This window comes from Nyctereutes procyonoides, unplaced genomic scaffold (assembly GCF_905146905.1).
Source record: "Nyctereutes procyonoides isolate TBG_1078 unplaced genomic scaffold, NYPRO_anot_genome, whole genome shotgun sequence".
NCBI lineage: Eukaryota > Metazoa > Chordata > Mammalia > Carnivora > Canidae > Nyctereutes > Nyctereutes procyonoides.
The window spans coordinates 2,652,337-2,670,142 of NW_026575117.1; the positions used below are offsets into that span (position 1 = coordinate 2,652,337).

Consider the following 17,806-nt stretch of genomic DNA (forward strand, 5'->3'; position numbering starts at 1 on the left):
GTCGTCTGCCCCCCAGGCCTGTTCTGGTGAGAACCCAACACGACACAGGACTGATGGCGCCGCGCGCGCGGAGGGAAGGGGCTTTTCGCTCTGTGGTCCTCGGGGGAACTCTCAGGCAGGGCAGAGGGCATTTCTTTCCCCTTTACCTCCCAGCCACAGGCATCCTAGCTCCTCCCCTGCTCGGGCCGCAGGGAGGAAGGTGCTGAGTTGTTCAGGGCTTACAGGGCCCAGGGGCAAGACAGGAACCAGGCAAAACAGCTTTTATCTGTTTATTTAAAAACAGAATATCATTTTTATGTACAAATATGCACATATTTACACACAAAAAATGTACATACCAGGAACCCAGATCTTTGGGTTCCACAGTTAAAGTCCTGGGCTGGCTGGGGAACAAGGGATGGCATCTCTCCGTTGGCCCAGAAATCCAGCAGATTTCAGGCCAGGGAGGGTTTGGGCACAGTCTAGGTTTTCTTGCCAAGTGCGTCAGAGGGGAAACGCTGGATCGTAGGTAGACCCCCCCCCAGACCCACAGAAACTGTCAGAAGAGCCCCAGGTTAGAGACCCCGAGGCCCACTTTGGCAGCTCCTTGGCCCTACCCGAACTCCCTGCCCCCCTGGGTCTGTAATCCCTACTGGGTCTCCCCTACACCATGACCAAAGCAGGAGCTCTGTCACCCACCCAGCAACCTCCCCAGGGACCACAGGCATCGTGCATGCAGCCAAGAAGAGACACGCAGCCAGGGCAAGGGCTGAGGGGCCCCAAGGAGCCAGGACCCCACCCTGTCCCCCTGCAGCCGGGGACAGAGGCGCTCACATCCCGGCCTCAGACCCCGGAGCGCCAGGCTCCCTCCTGGGCAGCTGCCTGAATCCCAGGGCCTTGAAGGAGCACCTTGCAGAAGCATCAGCGTTAACCCCCTGCGGGGGTCGAGCGAGGTCAGCTTTGCAACTTCCTACGCTGGCCCAGCTCTGACCAAACCAAGTAATGACAAACGTTCAGATCAATCAAAAGTTTTTTTTTTTTTAAAGATTTGTTTCTCTTATTAAAGTATTTGGAGGAGTATTCCTTAAAGAAACTCCTCCAGCAGGTTTATTTATAGAAAATATGCACATGCAGCAGGCCCAGAGGCCACCGAGGCCACCAGAGGGCGGGGGCGTCGCCGCTCACAGCTCTAGCCTCTGGGGGACCCCTGGGCTGGCGGCACAGTATCTGCCGCCCTGGGAGCCCGGCTCCCCAACCCAGGAGGCCAGAATCCAGTTCCAGCCATGCCTGCACACCTGGACCTGACCCCCCACCGTCTCTACCTCTCGCCTCCAACCTCTGCGCCATTAATACTGCTCTGGGGTCTGAGGAGATGACCTGCGTTTGCAGGTAGAGGTCACACAGCCACACGACACGCAAGCCAAACCCACCACGGTTCACTTGGACTCGGGCAGGACAGCACGACACACATGTGGGCACGGGCACTCCCCGCACACACACACACACACACACACACACACACACCGTGAGTGGACACTCACACAAGCGCACATGCACACAGCGACCTGCACACACACACGCACACACAGGCACACGCACTGGGAGGACTCAACCGACAGACAACCCCCCCATCGTCGAACAGAAGGGTTGGAGGAAAAGGTCGAGCAGTCAGTGGGATGGGGGGCATCTTCCTCAAGAAATACGGTGTTGAGGGAGGCCCCCCGAGATGAGCGAAGGTTCCCCAGGTCAGCAGAAGGAGCCAGGGTCAGGGGAGGGAGGCAGGCCTGGGTCAGACCAGATGCCCCCGCCCGTTGATGTAGATGCCGTTGCCCGTGGGTTTGGCCCGCAGGGTTCCGTTCTCTTGAACAAAATGGTTCATGGCCTGTTTGATGCCTTCATCCCGGTCTTCCTCGTCCTCTGCCCGCCCGGAGCCTGGGGACAGCAGTTCGGTCTGTGTCTCAATCTCCCGCACGGTGGTCAGCGTGGAGTAGCTGCGGCCCTCGGGCTCTTCACTCTGCAGGCCAAGGACAGCGGGCTCCTTAGGAAGCCGGCGCCGACCGACGGCAGGGGGTCCCTTGGGGAGTGCTCGGGTCAGAGGTCAGGTGCAGGCAGGGGTGAGGCTCCGGGTGGAGGCCGGGGCAGGCCAGTGAGGCGGGCAGGCCAGGTGGGAGCAGAGGCGCCCGGGCTCTGGGGCGCTGGCCTGCCGCTCGGGAGCAGGAGGGGGCCCGAGGGCAGCGGCGGGGACGCCGGCGGGGCCGGGGCCTCACCATCACAGAGCAGCTACTGTTGTCCTTGAGACTATCGGGGTGGCCCTCGGCTCTCAGCCCTACACTCTCCTCCGGCTGTGGGGCCCGGACACGGGGGAGGAGTCAGAACAGGGTTCGGCCCCGCCCTCCTCGCCTTCCCCCGCCCCACCTGTCCAGCTCTCCCTGACGCGCCAGCTCCTCCTCCCCACCCCGCCCCAGCACCCCCGGGGCAGCCGCGCCCCCAGCCCCAGCCCCGCAGGGCGGGCTCCGGCCTGCAGGGGGGCCCCGGGCACGCACCTGGCTCCTGGGGTCCGAGTGGTGGGAGTGCAGCCTCCGGATGGAGTTCTCCCTGGTCAGGGTCAGCTCCTCCTCGCTAGGAGACACCCGCCCGTTAGGAGCGGCGGGCGCAGCCCGGGCCTCGCGGAGCCAGGGCTGGGCCAAGCCCGGGCCTCGCGGAGCCAGGGCGCGGGTGTCGCGCGGTCCCGCAAGTGGGAATGAGTGGCTGCAGGTGGGGCGTGCGTGTGCGTGCCACGTGGGTGTGACCCCACCAGCCGCGGCCCACCTGCCCCGACCGTCCGGGGTCCCGGGTCCCCCCGCCCCGCCGCTCACCTGGGCTTGGCTCCCAGCTTGCTCCCCGCCCGCAGCCGCCCGCACTCACTATTTCTGGGTCATCTGCTGAGCCTTGCGCCGGTGGTACCGGGACATGAGCACCACCACCACCACCAGGAGGCAGAACAGGAGCGCGGCGATCACCCCCACCACCACCACGGATGCCGACACCAGGTCCACCTGCTTCCCCGGGGCCTCCTCCGGGTCTGCGGGAGACCCCCAAGTCTGAGGCGCTGCCCAGGTCCCGGGCACCCCCGCCCTCACGGGCCACCTCCTCGCCCTCACAGCCCGGGTCCCAAACCGTCCCTCCACCTGCCCCTCCGCGTCAGTCCCCCCCCCCCCGCGCCGCGTCAGTCCCCCCCCCCCCCCGCAGGTGCCCCGGGCTCACCGAGGACGTCCACTGTGACCTGGGAGTCCCTGGAGGACAGCTCATTGCTGACGTGGCAGACGTAGGTGCCGCTGTGCTCGGCGGTCAGCGGAGGAAAGCCCAGCGTGTCCCCCTGCACGCGGACGCCGCTGGGCAGGGGCCCGTCCAACCTGGGGGACAGGGAAGCTGGGGCGGGTGGCGGCCGCCACCACCCGACGTGCCAGGGCAGCTCCCCACCGCCCTCCCCACGACGTCACCTAGAGCCGCTGGCTGTTCCCACGGTGCCCCTCCCTCCCCGGGGCAGGTCCGGGCAGAGGCCCCTTCTCCCAGCCGCCGGCCTGACCCGGGCACCCCCCACACACCCGGGGAACAGCCACACGCGTGCCATCCCACCTGCTCCGGCAGCCGTGACATCACCCAGCACCGGGGACCCAGTGGATGAGGCCGGCAGCCCGTGGGGCGGGTGGGGGGGGGCTCCCCACGTGCTTGGGAAGCGTGAGCGCACACAGCAGGGCGCAAGCAGAGCCCGGGCCCGAGGCCACACGCAGGGCTCCCCTGCTCACATCGGAGAACACGCCTGGGGTAGGGTCACCCCCGCCACCTGAAGCCGGCCCCCCACCCCGGTTCCCTGGACATCTCGGACCCCGCAGAGGCGCTGGCAAAGCTGCAGTGGTCACAGTGTCAGTGCGACAGCAGTCACAACCCACTGTGCCTTTTTGTCCTGTCCACTTTGGGCACATACGTAAACACAGACAATATTAATATTTAAATATTGTATCATATTTCATAATTTTGAAGTAGGGGGAGAAGAAAACCAAGGACTTATTGCCTGATTCCCTACCAGCGACCACGTATCCCAGCCTCCCTGGTGCAAGTCAATAATAGCATTTGGTGACGGCACATATTCTTGCGGAGGCCTGAACGTGTGCCCCGATACATCTGGGGTTAGGATATATTGTCCCAGCCCACAAGGAGAACACGGTGGCCCTGTGAGGGCAGAAGCCTGGTCCCAAGCGAGGCCCTCCCCCAGGGGCCAGGTCCCTACCGTGTCCAGTTGTATGAGGGAGGCGGGTGCCCCTCACTCAGGCACTTGAGTGTAGCACCTTCTCTGCCAACCTGCCACAGTTTTTGGTCTTCAAGGCCCCTCACGGAGGCCTCAGCGAGGACTGGAATGGGAGGTGGGAGGAGAAAGAAGGGGAATGGGCTTTCGATCATGCTGTTCCATGACCTGATCATGCTGTTCCCTGGAGGACCCCTGCCCCCTGCCCTCCCTCCTCACCCCCCAACACCCCCTCTCACCCTCCCAGTCCCTGCCCTGTCTTCCTGTGCGGCCAACCTAGCCCAGGCCCTCCTTGCTGGGTCCTCGGCACGCCGTCCCCTCCCCTCTCTGAGCTCAGAGTCCATAGTGATTTATCTGGGCTATGAGCCTCTAGGTCCCTCGGAAAAGATTCACACTTTTTCTGAATCCCCTGCGGTCCCTAGCGGAGTGCTGGCCACAGGACAGGTGTTCGGGAAACGCTCCCTGATTCTCCAAAGGCTTCAACCCGACTTATTCGTACATTTCTTTAACAAGCATTTGTGGAGGCCCTCCTGTAGGGTTAGTAGGAACAGGAAGAAGTCCTATGCCCGAAGAGGCTCGGAGTTTAATGCCAGGAAGACATTTTCCAGGTTACTGAGTATGAGTAGCATCTATGCACTAGGCGTCGTGTGAGACGCTTTGCCTCTGGGGTTTCTAATTCCCGTCAGAACCCTGTGAAGTTCCCATAATTATCCTCCTGCTGCTTCCGGGGACACTGCAGACGAGCAGGACTGAGCAACCCCCGGGGAGCAGCAGAAGCAGGGCTGGTCCGGCTGGCACGCGGGCCAGGCTGCGGGGCCCGCCGCCCTCAGCAAGCCTGTCCCACTGCGTGTATGTCTAAGTGCCTTCACCCCGGGTCTATACCCGATTCTCCCAACCGTGCTGTGGAGCAGGGCAATGTCCTTCGTAAACAGGAGGACAGTGAAGGTCAGAGAGCTCGGAGTGATCTGTCACGGCCACACCAGGGGGCCTTGGGGATCCAGCCTGGCCAGACTGGCGTGGCTCATCAGGGTCTCTGTACCCAAGCTCCGAGTACTCACAGGCCACCTGGAGGACGTGGGTGATCCTCTGGTCCTGGAGCAGGCCAGGGTGGGACACCACGCAGGTGAGCGGCTGCCCGTTCATGCTGCGGCTGGGCACCAGGTGGAACTCCGAAGTGACGGCCGCTGAGCGGGAGTGCTTGAAGGAGCGGCTGGACGCCGTGCCCTTGACCTCCGTGTCCCAGGTCACGCTGGGGGCTGGGCTGCCCTCTGCTGTGCAGGAGGCTGCCAGTGTCAGGCCCTGGCCCTCTTCAAGCGCTGGCCCGGGGTTCAGGGAGGGCAGGGGGGGCACTGCAGGTGGTGGGAGACAGGGGTCATGGTCAGGGGTCACCCACCAGGAGGCCCTGCCCCGTCCCAGCTCAGTCGTCCACGGGCAAACATTTTCAGGCTCTTTTTTCTTCTCTTATTTCACCAACATAGACACCAGGGAAAATTTCAGCTGACTTTGTACCTTTCTCTATTGTTTGTTTTTTTTTACCTTTTTTTTAAAGATTTTATTTATTTATTTGACAGAGAGAGAGACAGCATGAGTGTGTTGGGGGAGCAGAGGGAGAGGGAGAAGCAGGCTCCTCCCCATGGAGCAGGAAGCCTGAGGTGGGGCTCCATCCCAGGACCCTGGGATCATGACCTGAGGCAAAGGCAGATGCTTCACCAACTGAGCCACCCAGGCGCCTCTGGATCATTTTTCAATAAAAATAACGAAGTAAATTTAAAAAGTAACCAGATACCATCTATATCCTATAATAATAGCCATCACTTACAAAGCACTTATTAGGTGCCAAGTATTGTGCTAAACACTTTATAAATGTTATTTCATTTCATCTTGTCAACAGACCAGCAAAGTAGGGATCATCACCCCTGTTTTACAAAAGGAAATTGGAGCTTGGGAGGCTAAATGATTTGTCCCAGATTGTCAGCTGTTAGGGGACAGAAGCCTAGATTTACACTATTTCACCCCAAGGCTAGTGTTGGATAAAGAGAAACTAAAGTCTTTATTTTTATCTTCCTAACCTTAACAGCTCCAGCACAGAATGAAAATGACTCAACTAGACCATAAGTCTAGGGCCTCCATGGACCACAAGAACCCACAGTGCAAAGTGGTGGTTTAAAAGTGATGGTGGGGGCACATCGGTGGCTCAGTTGGTTAAGTTTCTGCCTCAGGCTGGGTCCTGATCCCATGGTCCTGGGGTTGTGATCCCAGGGTTTTGGGATCGTGTTCCGCATCAGGCTCCCTGCTCCGCCAGGAGCCTGCTTCTCCCTCTCCCTCTGTCTCTCCCCCTGCTTGTGTGCTCTTTCTCTGTCAAATAAATAAATAAATTCTTTAATAAATACATAAATAAATAATAAAAGTGATTGTGGTCTCCAATCCAACCACATTCACTGAAGGTCCAGATCGAGGAAGGTGTCAGCCCCACGGGTCCTCCACAACCACACTGGTCAGGGCTGGGTCTGCGTGTCCTTATCTCAACCCCACGTTTTAAAACCATGGACCTCAGGGCAGCCCCGGTGGCCCAGCAGTTTAGTGCAGCCTTTAGCCCGGGGCGTGACCCTGAAGACTCAGGATCGAGTCCGGCCTCGGGCTTCCTGCATGGAGCCTGCTTCTCCCTCTGCCTGTGACTCTGCCTCTCTCTGTGTCTGTCTGTCTGTCTCTCTCTCTCTCTCCTCTCTCTCTCTCTCATGAATAGATAAATAACACCTTTTATTAAAAAAAATAGAAAAAAAATAAAAATAAAAAATAAACAAAATAGAAAATAAAACCATGGACCTCAGGATGGCGAGTGAGGCCATGAATGAGTACTTTGGGCAGGACTGCTGCAGGAACTAGCAAGTGTAGCTTCCAGAAGAGGAGAGGCTGGGGGCCCCGTGAGGGTGTGTGGGGGGGAGTGACAAAGATCCTCAGCCCTTTGAAAGGCTGGCGTGCAGAAGACAGAATGAGCCTGTGCCCCCTTGCTTCAGAGAGCAAAGTTGCCCAAGGCTCGGGGAGTGGGCATCAGCAGAAGGAAGACCAGCCCAATACTGGATCCCAATAATGGATTCTTGTCCAAGGCTGGAGGAGCTGAACGCAGCGAGCCATGGGGGTCCGTTGGGGGGGGGAGTTTCGGGGTTGGCCGGGAGGATGGTCTGGCTGGGGCTCCCTCACCGCAGCATGACCCACCTCTTCTCCCCCCCGCAGAGCACCCACCCGTGCACCCACCCATTCACCCACCCATGCACCCATGCACCCACCCATGCATTCCTGCAGAGCACATCTCTGCGTATCCCACCTCCTGCCCCGGGAGGCCCAGGCCGCCCCGGGCCTGCACCCCCAGCCCAGCCCACGGCCCACTCACCCAGTACGCGGAGCCGCAGCCGCGCCTGGAAGCTGCCGGCGGGGAAGGTGCTGACTCGGCACTCGTACTCGCCCTCGTCGGCCTGCACTGCGTTGCGCAGGAGCACGGCGCCGTCCAGGGGGCTCCGTGGTGGAGGCGGCTGCTCCACGCGGCCCTCGTAGGCCGCGCTCACGTGCAGCCCGTACTTGGAGTGCAGCAGCGCCAGCTCCCGGGCGCCCTCGCCCGCGTCCACGCGGGCCCACGCCACCTGCCCCACCTGCTCACCGGGCTCTCCTCGGTAGAAGCAGGGCAGCTTGGCGTCCTGGCCCAGCACCACCGTCACCAGGTCCGAGGTCTCCAGCTCGCCCGGCCGGCACCAGCCTGCAGAGGGTGGACAGGAGCGGCCAAGATTAGGGGTGCCCCGGAACCCGGAACTCCTGGAGCGCTTTCTGCTTGCCCAGCGCCTTTCATCCATTACCTCATTAGATCCACAAAAGGATCTCAAGAGGTGGGCGTCATTATCACCATTTAACAGATGAAGAAATTGAGACCCAGGGACAGGAAGTGACTTGCCTAAGGCCACCGGGGCGCTGGCTGCAGGCGTCACACCCTCTCCCAGCCCAGGATTGTGTCCTGAGCCATCGTGAGGTGGGAGGCTCTGCACAGAGGAGAGACCTAGCCTCTGCCCTCAGGGATCTCACAGTCCTCTCCTGGAAATGGATTTTATGTGCATGAAGACGGGGAAGCCATGGACAGACTTTCACAGAAGGTTCGATGTATCCAGGGGAGGTGGAGAGTGAATGCTTTCGGGAGGCGTGGCTGGGAGCCAAGGCAAGGGTCGAAAACAGTTGGAGTCTGGGATGGGGCATGTAGTGTGGGAAGGGTCCATCCCAAGAGGCCCTTCGAGAACATTCTTTTCATGGCTTGAAGATGAGAGACCTGGATTCCCAGAGAGAAGAAGGTATTCTATGTGGGAGGAATGGCACGAAATGAGGCTCAGAGAATGAGCTAGTCACTGAAGACAGAAAAGCCCCGGGTCAGAGGCCCAGGGGCATGAGGTCAGGGCACACGAGGCGACAGGGTCAGGATGGGGAGCCACAATCAGAGGAGCAGAGACCGGGACCAGCGAGGATGGGCGAGTGCATGGTGCGCCCGCGAGGAGCAGTGCAGAGCACCCAGCAGTCTCTATCACGTCACCTAATTTTCAAAGAAGGATCCCTTTCTTGCCCTGTTGGGACCTGAGATCTGTTCAGGAGGAAGAGAGACATTTGGGCACCAATACGGAAAGGTGTGACCGTCCCTGAGTTAGTGCTCGGTGCTGGTGCTGCGTTGCAGGCTAGTGGTGGACCAGGACAGTCGCTGGGGACCTAGGTCACGTGGGAGAGCCTCCTGGGGAGTTGGAGAGGACCAGCAGGGGGAGAGACCCGGAAAGGGATTCCAGGTCGGGGATTAAGGTGGGCAAACCCAAGGGGTGGGGAGGCTGGCTGGTTGGGGAAGCAGAGAGGGAAGGACACACCTAAGGCAGGGGGCTGTTGAGCAGGAGAGGAACGTGAGGGCGCGCCTTCCACGCTGGGCAAAGGAATTCTCGGGGCATCTACTATGGCGAGGGGCCAGGGGCGCTGTGCCTCCGACCAGGAAGTGGGGACACTGAAGCCCCCAGACTCATTAGGAATGCTTGGTGCTGTGGGATGGGGACAAGGGGACTGCCCTGGCGGAGGCTCGGCAGGACTGGATCACTGACCAGAACGGGAGGTGCAAGACAAGAGGCAAGAACAACCCCTAGGTTTCTAGGATAAGCAGCTTAGGAGGGAGGCAGGGCCTGCGGAAGCTCATGGTCCGGGAGAAATAAATTTGGAGCCACCGAAACATAGGGCTGGGGCAGAGTGAGGGCTCTCTCTGGGATGCCAAGAGCTCCTTGCCTCGGAACCTATATCCAGCAACCCCCAAAAGTGCAGAGCCCCGACCTCTGGCCAGCAGGTCACATGCCTTGCTCACTCGCTGCCCCTCCTGGAAGGCCCTCCTCCCTATGTCTGGTGGCTCTGACTCGTCACTGTCTGGATAACTCCTACTCATCCTTCAGGACTCTGCTTAGACATCACTTCCTCCCAGAGTCCTCCCTCCCCCAGGCGAGCTGCCCGTCCTCTGTTCTGCCCCGGCGCCCTGCTCTTACCTCTCCATAGTACTTTATCCCCTGGATGGGCCTCCCCTCCAAGAGTAGAAACTGGGTCTCGCATCGCATATGGAAACTGATTCAGTGCTCAGTGGCATGTGGTCTGCATTCTTGGCACGTAATCGGTGCCTGATTGCCATGAATGAATGAATGAATGAATAAGAAAGAGAGACAGGCAAAGTAGGAAGAGAAGGAAAAGTAGAAGGAAAAGGACTGAATCTTTGGTTGGGCTGGGTGGACAGGGAGGGGTTGCCGTGACAACCGGGGTGGAGGCAGGATAGGCTGGCTCTCTGGGCTCCTGCCAAAGGGAGCAGCTCCAGACTGCACAGAGGGAGAAAGAGGTGGGCGAGGGGGCAGCTCTGGAGGGAGAAGGTGAAGCCCCACTAGAGTGGACCGGAGGGTCCCACTGAGGCACAGCATGGGTCAGAGGAAGGGGGCCCCCAGGGCCCTGCTAGCAGGGGCACAGGGAGGGAGGGAGGATGCCTTTGGGAGGACCCGAACGGGACGGGACAGACCTGCAGGGCCAGATACCAGGGCCCTGACCTGCCTAAGCCGGTCTTGGTCCCACCCAGCCCAGCCTGGGAGTCCAGCTAACCACCACACCCCTCCCAGACACCTCCTGCAGGCGCTGGAGGGAGCAGGGCTGCCCCGGGAGGGCTGGAGGTGGGCTTGAGATAGGGACCCATCCCCCAGCACATCCTCTGCCTCAGACGCCGCTGTCTCTGCAGGCGCAGGGATCCCAAGTCCGGCTCCCCCGGACACCGGAACATTCCGAAAGGTTATTTCTGGGACAATGTCAGATGGCATCTTTTCCATCCCTGTCCCTACACTTGCCAACCATCTGCCCCTCTCTGCGACTGATCACCCACATCTTCCCCAACATATACGTCGTTCAGGGCGCAGCAGGCATATGCCTGAGTCACAATCCTCGGTGTCCCTCCCTGTGAGTCCAAGATCCCTGCTCCCCGGTGACAGGCCCCAGCTTTGCAGGCAGAGGTGCCCAGGAGAGTCCCTTTGGGACCTCCCCCACCGCCCTCATCATCCTGAATCCACTATCGGGCGGGAGCATCTCAGCTGAGGACAACATCCTCCTCCAGTTCCTGCACACACGTGCATGTACACACGTACACACACCTGCACACACACATGCGCACATGCACATGGGCTGCAACAGAAGGAAGCGAGAACTGGGGCTCTAGGATCCTTGTCCTGGGCTCGCTGGACCCAGAAGCCCAGACTGCCAGGCCAGGGCAGGCCAGGACTGCCTCCTCCTCCTCTCCCCCACCCAGTGCCCGCCCGGCGTCAGCATGATGATGTCACCGGAGCAAAGGAGACACACCGCCTGCCTGGTGAGGTCACCCCGTGGGCATGTAGTTGCCAGGCCGGGCCAGGCCCACGGCCCCTTGTGCCGCAGATTGTCTGCTGAGGCTGGTGGACTCCGCTGGCTGGGCACTCCTCCCTCGGCAGTCCCCACCCCTCCTCCCGGGGCAGCACCAGGACGCAGGTCAGGGGCCTTGGTGATTCAGATGCCGCACAGCAGCAGGCCGAGCCACAGCCGCCACCAGCCACCAGCTTGCGCAAGGGAGAGAACAGGCCCGACTGGCCAGACGGGATCCCTGCCTCAGCTTCCCCCACCCCTGGCCAGGCCCCCACGGGCCTCATTGGGGCCCTGCCCTCTGCGTACCCCGCCCGCTCCCAGACAGGCCCTCCATCCCCAGCCTGGGTTGCCCGCTCTCTACCGGGCGCCTGGGTCCCGACGTCCCTATTAGAGGTGGCGTCGGGCAGCAGGTGCAGACAACAGCGTCTTTGGGGACAGAGGCTTTGCCTTATGAGGAGCTACATCCCTGCTGGTGCGGAGGGGGACCTCGGAGGGGTCCTAGAGGTGGGGCCGTGAGGATGAAGCGAGTAGGCATGAGCCCTGCACGTCTGAACGGACGATGCCTTTGGAGAGGGCCCGGCAGGCCTCAGCGCTGCCTCGGGTAGGAGCGGCGGCTCCTTACTTGATGGGGGGGGGATTGCACACTTGTATGTGCCCACATCTCATCCTTAGGAAGGTGGCCGTGCTTGGCTGAGTTGGGAGCGAGAAGCATGAGGTGGCGCGTATGTGTGCACGCGCATGTGTGCGTGTGCACACACGTGTGTCTCCCACTTCTGCATGTGCACGTTCCCAGCCCGTGGAACTCCGAGCACAGAATAAATATTTTGATGTCGGCTTCTCTTGGCTGCCGCTGTCTGTCTGTGTGAGCTGCCCTTGGTCGGCAGTGGGTGGCTCGGCGCCCTCGCCCCTGCGTCCCAGCTGCAGTGTCGCCAGGTGCCCCTCCCCACCTCACCCCAGACTCCAGGGCAGATTCATCTAGGTGGAGGTAGGTACCCAGAGATGAGGTCACTGTCCCTCCAGGTGATGGGAAATTGCCATCCAGGGCTCCCCAGCAGAAGCAAACAAAGGCTCACCTTGCCCTTGCTCCTCAGGTTCCTACTAGAAGGACTCCCACCCAACTCACCGCCCCCCCCGGGTGCCCCCGAGCCCCGCTGGCCCCCCAGGAGGCCTCTCCCTGGGAATCTATCAGACCTCTGCTTCTGCTGCCACCACCAGAAAAACCTGCTCTAGCTCCAGGCCTGGGGTAAGGGTTGTCTGGTGTGGGTTTGGTGGGAAGGGGGGGATCCTGCCCGGGGCTGCGGGGAGGGGTCCAAGCTGTCCGGGGGCTCATCCTCCTTTGTTAACTCTTGCTTCCCTCACCCCACAGTAGCAGTCTCTCCCAGAGGGAGCTGAAATATGAGGGAGAGTTTGGGGTAAGAAAGGACCTGGGAGGAGCCCTCCGTCTCCCCTAGAGGACAGGTAGGTAACATCAACAAGCCAGCAAGCCTGTTTCCTTCCACCCTTCTCCCTGTAACCCTGGCCTTGGAGTGCTGAGGAACTTGGAAAACCAGGAGGTTCTCCCTCTGCCTTCATCCCTGTCTCTCACTTAGCCCCCATTGTCCTAAGCCCCCCAGCTTAGGGAGAGCTTCCCAACCCGGGCAAAGTGCCCACCCACAGATTTGTGCCTGGGGAGGGGGCCACACCGATCACAAAGGGAGGCGAGAACAATGCAGGAGGACAGGCCTTGAGGCAGCCGGCTCTGGCCCAGACACAGCTCCCAGCACAGATAAGTCCCCTAAACCCCCCGGAGCCAGAGTCTGAGCCGGGCTGAGTCACCACAACAGCCACACTGTGGGTGGGAGACCCAGAATTCTGCTTCTCCCAAACTCCTGAGATCTTAGCCACCCCCCCACAAAGCAGAGGCCAGCTCTGCCCCACCCCAAATCACAGCCCCAACCCAGCTCTCACCCATCTTGAAGGCAAGCAGGGAGGGGGTGGAGTGGCCAGAAAACTATGGGAAGAGCTCCTGAGGCCAGAGGCTCCAGGTCCTCCTCCAGCGCCTCCTCTCTGGGGCCTGGTGGCCCGCCCCGAGTTCAGCCCCCAGTTCCCAACTGGACCTGGACCTTCCTTGCAGATTCAGTTTGCAGGTCCAGCCCCGAGGCTCCCGCCCCCCATCCCTCCTGACTCCGCGCCCACTCCCAGCCCTGCTCTCCGCTGGCCTCCGGTCAGTGCTCGGCCAAGCCATGGAGGCCAGCAAGTGGAGGCAGCCTCTCCTCCGGAGGCTCGCTCCCTGCGGCGGCCGCCCTCCTTGGCCTGGTGGGCTCCAGGCACCGAGACTGTGCTCCAGAAGCGGGGACCATGGGCTCTCGCTGCCATCGTGGTAGCCGCGCTCCCCTTAGCCCAGACCCCTGAAACGCCAGGGGGGGACCAAGGTCACTGGAGCCACAGGGCTTCCCTGGCATTCTCCTCGGTCCCTTCCGCCTTGGGTGGGGAAGCTGGCCTCCCTTGCTGGCTTTCCTGGGTTTGGGTAGGTCCTGTGGGAAAGGGCCTGCCCCCCTCTGTAAACAGGAGTAGAAAAGCAGGGATGGGGCCCCTCCCTTTCGAGGAAACTAACCTCAGGTAGAAAGCTGATCCTAATCCTTAGAGGGCAGACCACAGAATTCGGGGGAAACCCTCACCCTCTGGCCCCACAGGACCCCGTTGGGCCCAGACAAAGAGCTAGAAACTAGGGTCCTACTGGAGAGGTGTCTAGATTTGGGCCCCTCAGCCTTGGGGCAGGAGATGAGGGAGGGGGGTGGGAGGGGACCTCACCCGGAAACTCATCCCATTAAGAAGAGACAAAGAACTGTGGTGTCAGGCGCCTCCCAAGCCTGGGCTCCTCTCCCTGGCAGGGGTGGGGCAGGGCCCTGGGGCTCAGAGCTCTAATGGCCCAGGAGTCAGGGGTGGGGGGTGCACTGATTTGCAGCAGGGCAGGGGCAGAAGGCAGCATCCAGGGTACAGCCACCTCAGGCCCCCCTGAAAGATGGGCCAGGACATCCCCCCCCCCCCCGCGAGCAGCCCAGACAGACAGACCACCTGCTCCAGCCCCCAGCACTTCCCCAGCCAGTGGGCCTGGACAGTCCCACGGCCGCAGGGCTGTCGCGCTGGAAGCCCACAGCCACCGGTCCTGCCTCCTGCCTGCCGAGTCCACCTTCTTAGTTGCCCAAGGTCACCTAGCAAAATAATAGCAGAAATGGGGCCAGAACACAAGACTCCTGACTTCCAGTCCAAGCTTTTTCAGAGACAAGAAACCCTCCTGCTTCCCCGGGGGCTTTGCACACAGAAGAGCCGGAAAGGGGGTGGCAGCGGAGGTGGTCATCAGGCCGGGAGCCGGGGTCCGAGTTCCCGGCCTCAGAGCACCACCCAGGTCTACAGAGGCCTCACAGCAGCCGCAGACTGGAGGCTCGCTGGGCACCTACTTGGGAGGAGCCTGGGGCCAGGGACCCCCCCCCCCGCCCCCTGTAGCCGGGGCACCTGCCCCTCAGGCATTGGGCAAGGTCAGGGTGATGCCTTAACTACGAGAGGTCTCCACTCCCCTTCCCTGGGCTTCTCTTAGCACAGTCTTTGTGTCCTGGAAACAGAAGGCGGGGACCAGGTCTTGTTCCCCACTGCGTCCCCAGCATTTAGTGACCCAGCTGGACTCCTTGTGCGCCCAGATGTACCAACCTTTAAAGGGTGAGGGGCTGGGAGACCAAGATACTCACCCTGGCGGTGCTTCTAACACTAGTAATCTTTTTTTTTTTTTTAACACAGAGTACAAGCAGTGGATGGGGGTGGGGCAGAGGGAGAGAGAGAAAGAGAGAGAGAATCTCAAGCAGGCTCAGTGCGAGCCCAACGTAGAGCCCGATGCGGGGCTCCATCTCATGACCCCGAGATCATGACCTAAGCCGAAATCAAGAGTCTGGCCCTTAACCGACTGAGCCCCCCGGGCGCCCCTAACATGGAGTAACCTTAGGACGTCACTTGCCTACCTATTTGTCTTGGTAAAATGAGGCAGTTCAAGCGGTGGCCTCTCTGACCCCTTCCATGTCCTCAGACCTCATGGCTCCATTCTTCAGGGGTGGGTAGATCCCCCAGAAAAGTGTCTGCCGAGTTCCCTGGCCCCAGCGACCAGACCCCACCCTCTGGGCCTGAGCAAGTGAGGAGGGTTGTCTGGAAAATGGGAATTAAGTCAGGGGTAGGAGGCAGGGGCTGGAGCTCAGTATCCTGCGACTGGAGACTGGCCAACGACCCTTCCACCCTTCCGTTGTCAGATCAGGGCAAGGGCAGCAGCCGCCCACCCACACACCTATGCCTCATTCTCCCGATGGCTTCCGCCGGGGACAGACAGGGCAGTCACTGCTGGGCTCTGCTGGACAAGGAGGCCCCCTCGCAACGGCTCCTGGGCTGACCCAGGTAGGGCTCTGACTTCTGAGGACCAAGATTCCCCAGTCCCTCCTCATGCTGGGAATAGCCGACGGGATCCCACTGTGGCCTCACTGTGCACACACATGCAGAGACACACGCACACGAGCACACACTTTCTCCCCCACTCTGAAGATAAGTTCAGTTCTCCCCCACTCTGAAGATAAGTGATTTATATCTGCTATATATGCATTAGACGGGAGTAACATGAGGCATCTGGTCAAGAAAAGAAGGGGACAGGGAATAAACAAAAGGAGACCACACCCTGTCTAGAAGGTGCCCTACCCTAGACCCCCCGCTCATCTCAGATCATGCCCCCCTGAGCACCCTGGTGTTTAATAGGGAGCCCAGGCAAAGAGAGGGGCCAGAGCGAAGGCCCAAGCTCCGCAGTCCTCTCCCAGCAGGTGTCCCCCTCCCCACTCTAGCACATCACGGCGAGGGGAGAAGCCAACAGGAGTGCCCTGTCCACTCTCCGGGCATCGGGCTTCCTACACCCTGATGACTGCAAAAACCAGTTCAACCCTGAGTCAGCCCAGGGCCAGTCAGCAGTTTTGCAGCCTGGGGGTGGGGGTGCGGGGCAGGCGAAGGAGCCTCCGCGAAACCCTGGGGTGAGAGGGTCCCCGTCTGTTCCTCCTCCCTGCCCACCTGCAAGGGGTCAACATGTCTCTTTCCCCAGAGGCAGCTGTGGCAGCGGTGGTCAGGGATTGGGGACCTTAGACAGAGTGACATGGCCTGGGGCCGGAAGAGGGTAGAAGGGGAAGAGTGACAGCAGCCCTTCTGGGGGCAGTACTCGCAGTGGGGGTGGGAGACAAATAGGTCCCTCAGTCCAGAGTCAAGAGTATATTTATTTGTGCGTGTGTGTGCGTGTGTGCGTGTGTGCGTGCTGGCTCGGCCCCAGGAGCAAGGGTCCCCATGGCTCAGGCAAGTCCTACCTGTGAATGACGCCAGGAGCAGCAGCAGCAGCAGGACCTCAGGCACCCACATCTCGGCTCCCAGGGACAGAGGCATCCAGCAGAGGCAGAGCCGTCCGGCGTTTCTGAAGCTCCACTGAGATCTCCCTGGGAGCCGCGTTGGAGCTGGGGAGGGCACCCACCCAGGAGGCAGGAGGTCGCGGAGTCCCCAGGCACTGACACACCTGCCGAGCCCTCTGGGGTCTCTGCAGGGGACCCAGCCCTGCTCTACCCACCCGGCTAGAGCTCCCCCCCAAAAAGCCGTGGTCGGGAGCTCCGAGCTCCCCCAGAGCTGCTTCCCACGCCACGGCCAACAACGAAGGCAGAAACCTGGGAACCTGCTCAGCAGGTCAGAACAGGTGCGTCTCCGGGGGTTGGGCCTGGCACGGAGACTCAGCAGCCACCGCCCCCACGGCCGGGCTAGCTAATGGGCGCCAGGGAGGGAGGGGAGGCGGGAAGGACCTGGTGGGGGATCCCACCGTAGCTCCAGGGCCTTACCTGGCAGCACGGAAGGGGCTGCGGAGGGAGGGGCGGGGTGCAGGGGCCGGGGGTGCGGCAGAGGAAGGCCCAGCGTAACTCAAAGACGAGGCACCAGGCCAGGAGGAACAGGGGCAAGGCCCTTGTGGGTGGAAAGGAACCCAAGCATCCCACACCCCTGCCAGCCGCGCGGCCTCCCCAGGGCCTCGCCTAGTTCCCCAATCTCCTGGGGGGCTCAGCCTTGAGGCTGCAAATCAGAGCAGGCCAGAGCTGAGAAGGCCAGGGCTGGCCCACACACCTGACCCTTCGGGTGAGAAAGACGCCCCGAGAGGGGACCGGGCTTGCTGGGGGGCACTCAGCAGAGGTGGTAACACGGGGGTTCTCGGGCATCTCTGTCCATGAGACAGGGATCCAGTTCAAAGACCCCGGGGAAGGAGCGGAAGTGACACCCTCCCCAGGCCCAGAGGCTGTAGAAGCCTAAGGACTGACAAGAAATTAGCCCCACGGACTCCTGGCCCCCCAGCAGGCCCCCATCTGAGCGGCAGCGCCTCCTTGCTGCCTGGCCAGGAGCCCAGAAGTGCATCAGCGCAACTCTCCACGGTCGTTTTACCCTTTACCCAGTGGTCATGTCCATTTTGAGTCCCCCCCCCCCCCCCCCCGCCGCTGTCCCTGTGTCCCTCTAAGTACACGCACACTCGGAAGGGCCTTATGCATAAAATGTCACCACCAAGTTACACAAAAGCTTACTGGCCAGCCTGGGATAGCCAGAGGGAGGGGGCTG

At 61.2% G+C, this 17,806-nt stretch overlaps 1 protein-coding gene across 2 annotated transcripts; it reads right to left on the reverse strand.

The window, feature by feature from the left end:
- Window positions 1-255: 255 nt before the first annotated feature.
- Window positions 256-17,075, reverse strand: NECTIN4 (nectin cell adhesion molecule 4). Of its 2 annotated transcripts, XM_055333956.1 has the most exons (9): window positions 16,531-17,073; window positions 7,650-8,009; window positions 5,320-5,610; window positions 4,247-4,367; window positions 3,223-3,371; window positions 2,884-3,040; window positions 2,523-2,598; window positions 2,247-2,321; window positions 256-1,993 (listed from the first exon to the last, which is right to left on the reverse strand). In XM_055333956.1, the coding sequence occupies exons 1-9, from the start codon at window positions 16,604-16,606 to the stop codon at window positions 1,769-1,771; spliced, it is 1,530 nt and encodes a 509-aa protein (XP_055189931.1). In that variant the 5' UTR covers window positions 16,607-17,073; the 3' UTR covers window positions 256-1,768. The 2 variants fall into 2 exon arrangements, with proteins under 2 accessions (XP_055189931.1, XP_055189932.1); XM_055333957.1 differs by lacking the exon at window positions 2,247-2,321 and having other exon boundaries at window positions 16,531-17,075.
- Window positions 17,076-17,806: the final 731 nt, after the last annotated feature.